General features: G+C 35.3%; 1 protein-coding gene across 6 annotated transcripts in view; it reads right to left on the bottom strand.

The window, feature by feature from the left end:
* Positions 1–14,510, bottom strand: part of RAPGEF6 (Rap guanine nucleotide exchange factor 6) — a 183,999-nt gene that overhangs the window by 153,350 nt on the left and 16,139 nt on the right. For 4 of the 6 annotated variants that reach the window (XM_055301416.1, XM_055301418.1, XM_055301420.1 and 1 more), the window contains 3 exons: positions 8,440–8,510; positions 7,190–7,246; positions 2,684–2,767 (listed from right to left, as the gene is read on the bottom strand). In XM_055301416.1, coding sequence (XP_055157391.1) covers positions 2,684–2,767; positions 7,190–7,246; positions 8,440–8,510 — 212 coding nt within the window. Of the gene's footprint in view, positions 1–2,683; positions 2,768–7,189; positions 7,251–8,439; positions 8,511–14,510 lie in introns of those variants that run through there. The other 2 variants (XM_055301421.1, XM_055301422.1) reach the window with 1 other exon arrangement.

The following is a 14,510-nucleotide window of genomic DNA, read 5'->3' as shown; positions in this document are numbered from 1 at the left end:
GAGACAGTGAGCACAAGAGGGGGGAGGGGCAGGAGGAACAGAAAAGCAGACTTCCCCAATGAGCAGACAGCCCTACATGGGGCTCAATTCCAGGATCCCAAGATCATGACCTGAGCCTAATGCAGATGCTTAACTGACTGAACCACCTAGGTGCCCCAGTAAGGGGAATAAATATTTTAAATTTAGAGAAACGGGCTATATTTTTATGAACTACAATACTATATCACTCCTTCTATACTGTAGTAGTGTTTCTGTTGGGATCATAATGATCATATCCCAATGCCATTATACTATAATAATTAACAGACACCCCAAATTATTTAATATATGCTAAGCATTATTCTAAGTTTATTTGAAGTGATTATTTAAGTCTAACAATCATTTTACAATGACCTATTACAAATATATGCCGAATGTAAAATGTAAATGCTCTACTCAGAACTGCTCTTTAAGTTTTAAATTTTCACTTTTTATGTAATCTCTACACCCAACATGGGGCTGGAGATCAAGAGTTGCATGCTCAACCAACGGAGCCAACCAGGTGTCCCAAAACTTTTCTTTAAATAATGAGGGGATCCCTGGGTGGCTCAGCAGTTTAGCGCCTGCCTTTGGCCCAGGGCGTGATCCTAGAGTCCTGGGATTGAGTCCAGCTTCAGGCTACTGCATGGAGCCTGCTTCTCCCTCTGCCTGTGTCTCTGCCTCTATCTCTCTGTGTCTCACATGTATAAATAAATAAAATCTTTAAAGATAAATACATAAAGATATAAATAAATAATGATTAAATAAACCTCTATAATCAGGTTTACTATGAAGTTCATGATGGTTACATTAACATGTACCATGACTTTGTTGTTTAAAAACTCATACGTTTCTATTATTTAAAAATTAAGCTTCACTGTCTCAATCACTAAATAGTGATGAATTATTATGGCTGATTAATGGCTAGAGAAAGTCTTAAGTTGTTGACCATCCATCACAGCAGACAAGAGTGAGAAAATATTTAAAAGAATAATACTAGTATTTCTAAAATTTTACTATACTCTTTCATTCCAACTTATTCTGTTTCAGTGGCTAACTTACTATGAATCCATTAATGTGGACTTTAGAAAAACAGGGAGAAAAAACAAAAGCCAAAAGGCTTACAACCAAGAACTACTATGTATTTTATTTGTAAAAATAGGAGACATGTTTTATTCTACTAGTCAAGAAGCACAGATTTTTTTTTTTAATATTCATTTATTTGAGAGAGTGAGAGAGAGAGAGAGAAAGAGAACAGGACCAAGGAGAAGGGCAAAGGCAGAGGGAGAGGCAGAGTCCCTGCTCAGTGGCAGCCTGACGACCTGGGGCTTGATCTCAGAACTCTAGGATCATGACCTGAGCCAAAGGCAGAAGCTTAACCACCTGAGCCACCCAGGTGCAAGAAGCACAGACTTCTTCTTTTTTAAAGATTGTATTTATTTATTCATGAGAGACAACAGAGAGAGAGAGAGACAGAAACATAGGCAAGAAGGAGAAGCTCTTCCTCACCAAGGAAGAGCCTGATGAGGGGTGATCATGACCTGAGCCAAAGGCAGACACTCAAAACACTGAGTCACCCAGGTGCCCTGAAGCACAGACTTCTTAATCAAAGGCCAACCATAGAAAGTTTCAGGACCCCCAAATAGGATTTTAAAAATGTCATCAAAAATGAGATGCCCATACCATCTACCAAGACTATAACTGGATATTTAAATTGAGCAGTTTTGTTAACTAATAGCTGCAATTAAAAGCCCTACTTTAAAAGTCTAAAAATCTCAACATTATTGGAAAAAAGTCAGTAAAAAATTACATTTTTATGTCACCAAATTTTAATACGAGACCCCCAAAATTTTAAGAATTAGAGAACAACAAAAAAATTAGAGAACAAATTCTCAAAGAATGCTACATCTGACCATTTTTCCAACCAGTCTTCTTGTTTTACATAATAATTATGATGGTGATAATTAACAATTACTTATAACAGCCAGGCACTGGTCTAAGAGTTTTTTATATATATATATATTAACTCTTTTATTCCTCAAAACTAGGCTATGAAATAGGTTCTATTAGTGTCCCCATTTCACAAATGGGGAATTTAAGTAATTTGCCCAAGAAAGAGTAGAATACAGACATGAACTCATGCAGTCTGGCTCTCAACTGTTAAGGTTTACAGACTTCTGTTGAGAGCTTTGAGTGGTAGATTGCTAAAACCTTACAGAGATATTTCAAGTAGGTACTATTATACTCATTTTACAATTAAATTTTGTACAAAATCATATAAATAGTTAAGTGAGAAATCAGGACTTTTATCTAGTTTACCTTACTCTAAAAACCATTTTCTTAACTATTAAAATACATCACCCTCTCTATAACCGCTATTAATAGCAACACACCCAAAAACCATCAGATAAAATCCCATATAAAACTAAAGATCAAATAAAAGATACTATGTCATGACGTAAACTTAAAGATTACACCCTCAGAAATATGAAATATCAGCTCTATCCTATTTCCAGTAATACCAGCAAACACATTTATAAAATATATCACCTACTGAGAGAAAATATACATCTGACAGAAAAAAGTTTAACATAAGAGAGAAGATAAATAGTTGTAATTTTAACTTTGCCTGTCACATACTCTAAGGCAGTAAATGTAAACGTACCTGCATGGAGGCAAGACCATGGAGTCTTTCATAAGCACAGATCCAGAAAGCAGAATATACCAACATCTGGCAACAGTTTCTGAACTGTTAAAATAAATAAATTAATGAGTAAATCAATGTAAGCATTCACATGTATAGGACTCAAAATAAAAAATATGTAACATGATTCAATATAAAATACATAACATGAAATATATTCTAATTATCATAAATCATTAAAGATCAATGTTATTTTAGGAAATATTGACTGCTGCCAAAGGTTTTTACAGACCATGTTCCCATGAGAAAATTGTAATCACCACTTTAAGATACAGACTTCAAAAGTATATGGTTATTATCTCAATTTCATTAATTATATCATTAGCTTCACATTCTTCATTTTTGTGTAGTGGATCATAACATTTGATGAAGATGGCAACTTAAATATTGTACTACATCTACATATCATAAAATCCTATTTTGATAACTTTTATATGTATTGCAGATATTATTCGGAAATCACAAGTTCATCTATGTTCTATCTTCACTGACAACTATAATGTTAATTATGATCTATTTATTTCTTTTAAATTTTATTCTGACATAAAATGCCTACCAAATATTTCCTTTTTATGTGTTTGAAAAATAAAAGGATACCAGATGACTTAATCTATTAGCATTTGCAGTGAGTTAAATCTCTACTGGAAACCCAGAATCTTGTTAGTTGTTAGTATATAAACTGATCTTTCTCACAAATATTTTTATTTACCGAACCTAAGGCTTTAATTAATTCCAGTGTGTAAAGGGTTCTAGTAATATAAAACAAATCATTTCTGTGACCTGGAGAACTTTTATCTATCTAGCTGTTTATCTGACATGCCAACTTGAATATCTAACAGAGAACTCAAACTCAACAAATTCACAGTCTACCTATCATTTCCTTCAAGTTTCTATCTTGTCCAGTATTCTCTGTTTTCAATGAATACCACCACCATCGATCCAGAAACCTAGGCTTCTAAAACATTCCACCATAGCACCCAGGGTAAGCTTTCTAGGTCAATCCTATTATTCACCATGAAAAGGAAAAATTGTCAACTTTCCAGTAGGTACTTTATTTATTCATTTTTTAAAAAAAAGATTTTATTTATCTATTTGAAAGAGTGTGCATGAGCAGGGGGAAGGAAAGAGGGAGAAGTAGACTCCCCATCAAGCAGGGAGACCAACATGAGTCTGGATCCCAGGACCCTGAGATCATGACCTGAGCCAAAGTCAAAAGTCAGCCAGTTACCCAACTGAGCCACCCAAGTGCCTCTCCAATAGGTTCTTTGAAGTTCTTTTTAAATTTCTTCAAATCTTCATTGAAGGAAGATGTAAATGGCTGCACATCTACTTAAGGTTCTTTGTTTAGATATCCGACTTTCTTATTTTTGTGAAATATAATTTAAAAGGAGGAATAAAATCAAAGAAACAATTTGCAAAAAATTAAGACAGAAGAAAGTTGTAATTGGATGTCACCACAAGCCTCCAATTTTTATCCTACTCAGCTGAAGTGGTCACAAAGTTGTCAGTAAATTCTAAGTGTAGGAAAAATTCTGAAGTTCACTTTCACCACAAAGAGAACCATGCCAGTCCATGAATAAGAAACTGTTCAGACTTTGCAAAAAAAAAAAAAAAAAAGAAAGAAAAAAAAAAAAAAAACTCCCTCAGAGCATGGTTTGGCAACACATCTGGCTAGGTAAACCCTAGGAAGGTAAAATGCTTTCATGTGGGCCATTGTATCTTTCTCTGGGTAAACACCTCTAGCCCAGAGAAGAAAAGCAAACTTAATCTTGTTAGATCTTATTCATTCAAAAGCTTCAGATGCTCCTAAGACCAAAAAAAATCTTAAGATGGCCTCCACCTGCTTCTCCAGACTCCTCTCCTGCTGTTTCCTCTTCTTTCCTCATAGTGCTTGAACACATGGGTTTACTTTCCCTTTTTCTACCATGCTGCTTCACAGTTCAGATCAACTATACATACTCTTTTCTCTGCCTCCCCCAATCTCTTGAACCTAAATTCTCCAGTTAAATTCCACATTCTTTTTAAAGAATGTAACTCCTAATATTTTTAAAATAGTTTATTGAGGTATAATTTAAATACCATAAATGCACCCATTGTAAGCACACAATTCAGTTTTCATGAAATTTAAAAGAACTGTGCAAAGATCACCACAGTCCAGTTTTAGAACACTTCTTTCTGTTCCTAACCAATAACATGCTCTGTCTCTACAAATGTGGCTTTCCTGGACAGCTCATATAAATGGGATAATATAAATATGGTGTTTTTTTCTTGCCTCTTCCACTTAGCATGTTTTTGAGGTTTAGCCATGCTGCATATACATTAATGCTTTATTCCTTTTTATTGCCATATAGTATTCCACTATACAGATATGTGACATTTTATCTAACCATTCATTGAATATTTTGATTGTTTCTGGTTTCAGGCTGGAAATACAAATAGCGCTACTAAGAACATCTATGTATAGTCTCTGTATGCACATGTTTTCATTTCTCTAATGATGTAAAAGTGGAATTACTGGGTCACGTGGCAAAACTGTTTAACTTTTTGATAAAGCACCACTGCTTCCCTCTGACATTTAACATCCGCACCACCAACACATGAGGATTCTAGGTGTTACCATATTGGTGCCAATACTTGCTACTGTCTACATGTCTTACTGTGCCTATTCTAATGGCTATAAAGTGACATCTCATTAATTTGTATATGTATCAATTTTGCATAGAGTAAGGTAAAGATCTAAATTAACTTTTTGCAAGTAAATACTCAATTAACCCAGCATCATTTGCTGAAAAAACTATGCTGTCCTCCCTGAAATGCTTTAGCACCCTCAACATAAATCAACTGTTCACTGGTGGTTCCTTTTTAATCCTCAATTGTGTTATACCCACACTATGCACAGATCTTAGCTGGAAGTCATTTGAAAAAAAAAAAAACTGTTCATAAATACAAGGGCTTACTTCTAGGCTCTCAATTCTGTTCCAATGATCTATTTATCTATTCTTTTCCTTGATAGCACTTAAATGTTTAGCTTTTAATTAATTTTCTCTAGTCCATTCAACCATAAGCTTGATGAAGGTACTACACCAAGGTAAGCATAATGTATACCAGACAAACATTTAATAATAAATTAATGGATCAACAAATGAATGAAGATAGCTACTAAAATCCTTATGAATCCAGTTTAATGCTTTAAAAAAACGATGAATGTATTGGGTTGGTAATGAAACATAAAAGTCAATACCATCCCAACTACCAGGCAATCTATAAAAGAGGGCACCGCTGCCAAAATTTTTAGAAAAAACACAGATTAAAGTATTTTCATCATCTTTAGAAAGGCAAAGACTTTGTTTTTTTAAAGAGGACATGAAAAGCACTAATCACAAGAGAAAAATTGAGAGAGCTAGAAATTTCTCATCTCCAAAGGATGCCTTTAATAGAGTGTAAAGGCAAGCCACAAAGCAGGAGAAGATACATGCAATGTAAGTATCCCAACAAAGGACATGGATACAGAATTCACAGTAACATTTCTACTAATTGACAGAAATACTATACAAAACTCAATTAAAAAATGGTTAAAAACAAATCTGATTTCATAAAAGAGTTAACCAAATAGGCTACAAAAACATGAAAATCATTCAGCATCATCAATAAGCAGGGAAATGCAAAATAAAATCACAGTGAGATAACAAAATGAAAATGTAAGACAGATTCTAATGTCAGACTCTCCTCAATCTGATCACATGCATTTCCAATAGGGCACAAAACAGGGCAGCCTGGGTGGCTCAGTGGCTTAATGCCACCTTCAGCTCAGGTCTTGGTCCTGGGGTCCCGGGACTGAGTTCCACATTGGGCTCCCTGCATGGAGCCTGCTTCTCCCTCTGCCTGTGTCCCTGCCTCTCTCTCTCTGTCTCTCATGAATAAATAGAAGTCTTTAAAAAAAAAATAAAGGGCACAAAACACATGAACAAAATGTTCACAGAAACTTTATTATTCACAATAGGAAAAAAATGAAAATAACCCTAGTCTCTAACAACAGTGGAAAGGATTAGTGAATTGTGCTATTTTCACACATACAGTAAAACAGTGAAAAAGAATTAATGCAAAACATGGAAGAACCTTAGACATTTATCAAGTAAAAAGAAAAAGCCTGACCAAATAAATTTTTATCTATGTGGAGTTCAAAAAGAGGTAAAACTAATCTATGGTGATGGAAGTAAGAACTGGATTACCTTCCCAAAAGAGATGACTAGAGCCTCAAGAGAGCTGTTATGTTCTATATGTTCAGCTGGGTAACAGTTACTAATACATACTATTTTATTCATTAAACTTTTTGTGTACTATTTCAGTTTATGAGTATATTTCAATCTGCTCTAAAGATATTCCTTCCAAATAAAATGAATTTCAATGCTAAATGTCAAAATTTAAACATTTAAGCTATTAGTTTAAGCTAATTAAGGAAATACTTACCAAAAAAGAATTTGATTACCACTGTATCTCTCATAGCGTGCTCTTGCAGACATTAATCTAACATAGTAAAAAAAAAAAAAAAGGTCAAAAATGTAAAGCTCTTATCTTCAATTTTGTTTTAAAAATACTGTTATAATTACTTCAACAGAAAATCTACCATTAGCTTCATTGAACTCTAAGAGTTTAGAAATACATAAATCAAATGCAGTTATTCTTAAAAAATCAACTAAATAATATTAAGAGGCAACAAACACAATACTTTTATGTATATTCTATAACCTGCCAATTCACACAGAGCAATGTTCCTTTCCTGTTATGGAAAAATATACATTTGTCTGATTCACTAGTGAATCCTTCTGCTAAGAAATTACTGGCAGAGGCATACACACACACGCGCGCGCGCACACACACACACACACACCCCCCCCAAAGTCTGTTGAATATATATATGTTTGCATTTAAAAGATGCTTTTAGTATTACTAAATGCTCTAGCTTTCAGCTTTCTTCTTCTTCCAGACATTTGCTGATATCTGAATTATGTTACACAGAAAACAGAAAATAATTGGCTCTAATAATCATATTTGAGCAACCTGGTCTGGTCCCTAACCAGAAACTTAAAGATCAGAAAAAGTAATGGATGAACTGGTCATGGAACAAGCACACACTTTTAATTAAAACATTATGCAAAGTTACAACAGTAAGTGCTTCATAACACTGAAAAGTGTTTTTATAAATGTAATTACAATGACATAAGGTAGCTCATTTTACAGAAGGAAAACTCATTTTACAGAATAGGAAAATGGGGTTTGGAAAGCTTTATGGGTCTTGTTCACAAGGAGCTCATATCAAATCAAGAGTCGTAAAACTTGCACTTTAACATTACATTATACCTTGCCCATCTTAAGCATCTGACATCAAAAATATCGAAAAGAATTACAGAAAGTAAATAGTTTTTTTTCCACTGGCTAGACAATACTGAATACTGTACTTTGCTTCCTATATTCTCCTGTAACCCTCAAAACAGTGTAAAAAAGATAATCACATTGTCTCTATTCTATGGAAGATAAAATTGCAACTTAGATGTTAAGTTTTGCTCAAGGCCCTACAACTAAGGAAAACTATGATGTGAAAATGGGAAGTCCTATGCTTATCCTACAATAAGCCCCCAAATGATTTGGCCCTGCAATTATCTATCCAAACTTATTTGCAAGTCCATCACACAAGCTCTTAAACAGAGCATCACACTTACCTAAGCTGATGCTCCCTGAGATTTGATAGTATTTCCATTCCATGAAGATAAGAATAAATAGTATTTAAATCCTAAAGAACAGAAAAAAATTAGATTACTATTCAAATGTATTTTTCAAAATAGCACCTCAAATTTTTACTTTAAGCCAACAATTGTTTTATGGCAGAGCTATTAACTATGGAAGACTAATAAAATATCTGAATTAAAAGAAATCTGAAAAGGTAGAGAAGAGTTACCTCCACTCATACAGGAATTCCTCTTCAAGATGGCAGATGGCCTCTACTCAAGCAACGCCAGAAATAAAAAACTTATTATTTCATATGAAAATCTATTTCATTTCTGAACAGATATAACTCTTCTTCCTTAGTGACATTCAACTATTCAATAAGGACTATCATATCATCTTAAGTTTTTTAATTATTATTTTCTCCGGATTATATAGTCTCAGTATTTGCACGTTGCAGACCTTTAATAGCATCCTGGCTGACCTATTTTGGACATAACCCAATTTGTCAATATTCCTCTAAAAATATGACTTTCTAAAAAAAAATCTCTTTCTAAAGAAACCCAGAGTGATATTAATCAACCACTAAACAAAAAAGTCCAGTGGGACAATCCTATTATTCACTTTGGAAAGTGGTAGGGAACTTTTCTCTGGCTCTCATTCAGATAACTAGGTATTAAAAATCCCAGTATGATATAGTATAACCTCAGCCTAGAGGAGTGGCAGAGTAAAAGGGAGAATGCAGGAGTAGTCCAAATTCCTGACAGAATAGTCTACTTTACCACTTATGTAGAATGCTAGTACACAAGCTTAAATTCTCTATATAAAAGATACCTCCTTATTCTAAGAGAACAATGCTTTTATACCAGGACAAACAGCTCCCAAACACTGTCCTCCTGCTTTCATATCCAATTGGTCAAGATAATTATCAGATGACAGAAAAAAAGACACCTAAGACAACTCGTTTTAACAGATTAAATAGAAAATATGGAGCCACTAAGAAAAACAGCAATAATCTGTGATTCCAAAAATTACAACTACCAATTAACCATGATGGATTCAATGACCATACCATCTTTGCTAAATCCAGAGGAAAATGGGAATGAAAAAGATTTTTCTATATACATATATAAAGAATAAATTAAAAGAGGAAACCATAACAAATGAGAATGGTCTATAAAATTTTTGAAGACAGCAGATGTAGTAGTGATGTGAAAAATTAGTATTTCCTAAGATGGCTACAATGGTATTTCTTACCCTATATGCTCTTTTTCAATAGAACCTTACCACTCTGCTATCAAAAACTGGAATATTATTTGACTTCCCCAAGAACCTGGTTGGTTCTGTGATTTGTTCTGATCAAAAGAGAGTGGCAGAAGTAAGGATGTGTAACTTCTAAGATTCAAGTACCCTGAGACCACCAATGTCATGAGGAAGCCCACTAGACTCATGGAGAGAGAAAGACCACGTGGGTCAGCACCAAGGCATCAGATACATAAGTGACCTCTTCTTAGACAAGCAGATGAATGGAACTCAAGAGACTGATCTTCGTTGAGGTTCTGTGGAGCAAAAGAATCAATCTCCCAAGCAAAATCTTCTGGATTAAAGTAATAAACAAAAGTTCCTGGGGATCCCTGGGTTGCTCAGCGGTTTGGCACCTGCCTTTGGCCCAGGGCGCAATCCTGGATTCCCGGGATCAAGTCCCGCATCGGGCTCCCTCATGGAGCCTGCTTCTCCCTCTGCCTGTGTCTCTGCTGCTTCTCTCTCTCTCTCTCTCTCTCTCTCTCTCTCTCTCTCTCTCATGAATAAATAAAAAATCTTAAAAAAAAAAAATTCTTGCCAAACTCTGGCTCATAGTGAACTCACTGAGCCTGCAAACCCATCCTATAGTCCCTCTCAAATTCCTGAATATATTATAATTAGAATGTATACACTTGTTAGAACAACCCCCCACAATGGGTCCATGACCTATGTGGTAAAAGCTGTAATAGTGGAAAAAGCCAAGTGGAAACCTCTGAAATTAACCATTCCCCAGGACAAGACAGTAAATAAAAGATAATATTGCTTCCAGAGAAGCAAAGGAGAGCAAAGACTAGTGCCACCAGTAAAGACAATATTCAGGGCTAAGGGTCTCTATTTTATATTGTCCTCAGAAAGCAAATATATCCTAAAAAACAACTGCAGACTGCCACAGACTTAAATTCCAATCCAACAGTCTCAACGTAACACGGTTGCTGGAAATGATTAAGCCTCAGGTATTGATTTGGTGAATATATTTTTTCTATTTCCATTACAAAAGGTCATTGGAAAAAGTTTCCATTCACACAGGACAGTATTAACTTACAGTTTCTCCTTAGGGCTATTTTAACTCTCTACCATAAAACAACATGAAAACATCTAGACTTTCTGACCCATTATATAGATAATTTCTTGCTGAATGGACAGGATGAACAAGAGAATGACCAAGAAAAGGCTGGGACCCCAGATGGCAATACAATCATACTTCGGAATGTGAGCAATAAAACTATATGAGGAATCAAAGACTCATCACTTTCATGTTTTTAGGGGTACAGTCATCAGGGGCATTTCAGGACTTCGCCTGTTGACAAATTACTGGGACTTCAACCTTAGGTCAAGACAGAGTAAGAAGGATTGGAGTTACCTTCCACCATAAGCAACTAAAAAATAAATGTATGAAATAAGGTTTTTCATGAGCTAGGACATCAGGAAACAAAAACAGTTTAACAATGCCTGAAAGAGGAGAAACAAATGAAGTGATTTACATGATGATACTTTACTGCCTGACAGTACCTGTAGTTGAGGAGAAGGAGCTGGCAGTTTAGGGAATATAAAGTGGCTAGAGTTTGCAGAACACGAGAGGGCATGTTACACAGAGATAAAAAGTATGTTCTGAAGACCAACATAAGGTGTCCCTCAAGTCTTAGGTTGAATATTGATCATCCTGTCATGCAGGGGGGAAAAATCAGACAAAGAAGTCAGGGAAAGAACAATTTTAAAGATTTAAAGTAGTAAGTCCTCAACCAGGGATGAGTTTTGGCCCCTGGATAACAAAAGCAGCATCTGAAGACATTTTGGGTTGTCAAAATTTAGCATGCAAGTTGGGAGTGGTGCTACTAGCATTAGGTGACTAGAAGCCAGAGATACTGGTAAAAATCCTCCAACACATGGGACAAGGACCCAGGATAAAGGATTACCAGAGCCAAAATGTCAAGAGGGCAGAGGTTTAAATACCCTGGGAAGGAGGGAACAATACATAAAACTCACAGAAGGATAGTAAGGGTTCCTATTTCCATCAGAAAGAGCAGAAAATCTTGTAATTCACAGTGCAGTTAGTTGAGTACTCAGAAGGCTTTGAACTCAGTACTGGGGCAAAATTAAACCTAGATTAAATTCTACTCGAGCACTATGTAATACAGCTCAAAAAAAGGCCCAAAAAGGATCAAATAATTTCCACGTCTCTTAACTGTGCCCAGAACAAAGCTGAGTAATATTTACAGGAAATATAAAAACACCCAGGACACATAAAGGTAAAAATCACAATCTCTGTTGTTCAATCAAACATTACCAGATATACAAAGGAGGAGGAAAAAATGACACACAAAGAGGAGAAAAATAAATTAAAACCAACTCAGTAATTACACAAATAGAATTAGTAGAAGGAAAACATTTAAAAACGTACTATAATTATATTCCATATATTCAAGAAGATACAGAAGGGATTAAGCATGTAAGAAGGAACATTAAAAAAATTTCAGAGATGAAAACAATATTTGAGAGGTGGAATACACTGGATGGGATGAACAGCAGTCCAGACTTTGCAGATGAGATTATAAACTTGAAGACAGAAGAACAGAAAGCAAAAACAAAAGGATGGAAAAACTTTGAACAGAGCACTAGTGAGTTGTGAAACAACTTCAAGCAGTCTAACAGAAGTGTCACTAGAGTCAACTCAAAGGAAAGGGAGAACAACGGGAAGAGAATGGAGTTACGGAAAATATTCCCTATTTGATAAAAACTATCAACCTGGGATCCCTGGGTGGCACAGCGGTTTGGCGCCTGCCTTTGGCCCAGGGCGCGATCCTGGAGACCCGGGATCGAATCCCACATCGGGCTCCCGGTGCATGGAGCCTGCTTCTCCCTCTGCCTATGTCTTTGCCTCTCTCTCTCTCTGTGACTATCATAAATAAATTAAAAAAAAAAAAAAACTATCAACCTACACATCTAGAATGTTTAACAAACCCCAAGGACAAGAAATCCCAATGCTGGGCTCTGCACTTAGCATGGATTCTACTTGGGATTCTCTGTCTCCCTTCTCCCTTTACCACTGCCCCTTTCCCTGCTCCTGAGCACTCATGGGCTCTAAATAAATAAAATCTTTTAAAAAATTTTAAAAAATCAATGACCTCTAACTCTGAAACCAATAATACATTATATGTTAATTTAATTTAAATAAAATTCTAAAAAATAAAGCCTTATCAACGATGACAAGAACATACTGTGGGTTTAAACTATACATACAAGTGTATCTCAATCACAGCACAAAGGACAGGAGGTAAAAATGGAAATAAACTGTTGTAAGGTTCTTACAATACACATGAAATAGTATAATCTCACTTGAAGAGAGACTGAGATAAATGTAAGACATATATTATAAACCTTAATAAACCTCATAGCTGTAGATATTCTTGTATTCTCTCTCTTTATATTTTTTATATTTATATTTATATTTTTTATATCTCAACAATATTAATTCTTTCCCAGTCTGGGTCTTTTTCTTTTTCTTTTTTTTAATAGGTGTGTCCATACACACATACCTGCTGGGCCCCGCCCTTTACGTTTAAGAGTCATCATAACCTGGCCAAACACCTACAAAATGTCTATCCCAAGAAAATGTGCAATTTACTTCTGAAATGAAGCTAACTTTGTTTTAGTGGCAAAACAAGTTAGAACTCTCATAACTTGCCAAATGAAGATAGGCTAGTGTCAAAAAGCCCCAGAATTTTCTGAGATTTTCAACTGAATTTATGTCATATAATTTGTTTTTTGTTTTTTAAAGATTATATTTACTTATTCATGAGAGATACAAAGAGAGGCAGAGGGAGAGGAAGAGACAGGAGAAATAGGCTCCATGCAAGGAGCCTGATATGGGACTCAATCCTGGGACTCTGGGATCATGCCCTGAGCCAAAAGCAGATGCTTAACCGCTGAGCCAACCAGGCATCCCATAATTTCTGTTCTTAAATCAGAAGACCTTTTGGGAACAAGATCGATGATGCCATTAATAGCTGACAAAGAATTAGGAAGTCACTTCTCAATTTTAAACTATGCAGGAATTCACAAATTTTGAAATATATGTGCGGTTCTTCAGTTCTCTGCTTAAAGACAGGCTGACAAAATTTAACAATTTTAGATTCTAAAAGCCCTTCTTCAAATATCTGGAAGTTTTCACTGTTAGTTGCCTTCAATCTTATTTCAGAGGGGACAATTTGGCCAAATGAACATGCAGTTCTCCAATAGCATCTATAAATGCTGGTTGTGTGGACTCAAATAGAAATATTAGTAGTATTCCTATTGAGGGTGGCAAACTTTTTCTATAAAGGATGAGACAAATTCCAGGCTTTGTCATATGTTTTTTGTCACAACTATTTAAATTTTGCCTTTGTAGCATGAAAACAACCATATAAATGTAGGTAAATGAATGGGTGTGGTTGAATTCATCAATAAAGTCTTAGTTACAGAATAGTTGGTAGGCTAATTTGGTCCCCAGGCCATACTTTGCCAACTACTAAAATGCATACAATCAAAAATACCTAACAAGGAAGTCAATCCATGAATGAACTCCTCTTTGGAGAATACTTCAGCTTATGAATTTTGGTAGAAGCTGAAAACACCAGATTTTCATTCTTCTAACCTCACATAAAACTAGAGCATTGGCAAATAATCTAAGTGCTACTAATCAGACATACATGTCCCAAATTTAGAATACAGTGATACCCACCAGCAAGAACTGCACAGAATCCATGCTGGCGGTTAGTGGTAGCAGCCG

The sequence above is a fragment of the Nyctereutes procyonoides genome, unplaced genomic scaffold (assembly GCF_905146905.1).
Source record: "Nyctereutes procyonoides isolate TBG_1078 unplaced genomic scaffold, NYPRO_anot_genome, whole genome shotgun sequence".
Taxonomy (NCBI): Eukaryota; Metazoa; Chordata; class Mammalia; order Carnivora; family Canidae; genus Nyctereutes; species Nyctereutes procyonoides.
The sequence above is the reverse complement of the archived record's forward strand: the minus strand, read 5'-3'. Positions and strand labels throughout refer to the sequence as shown.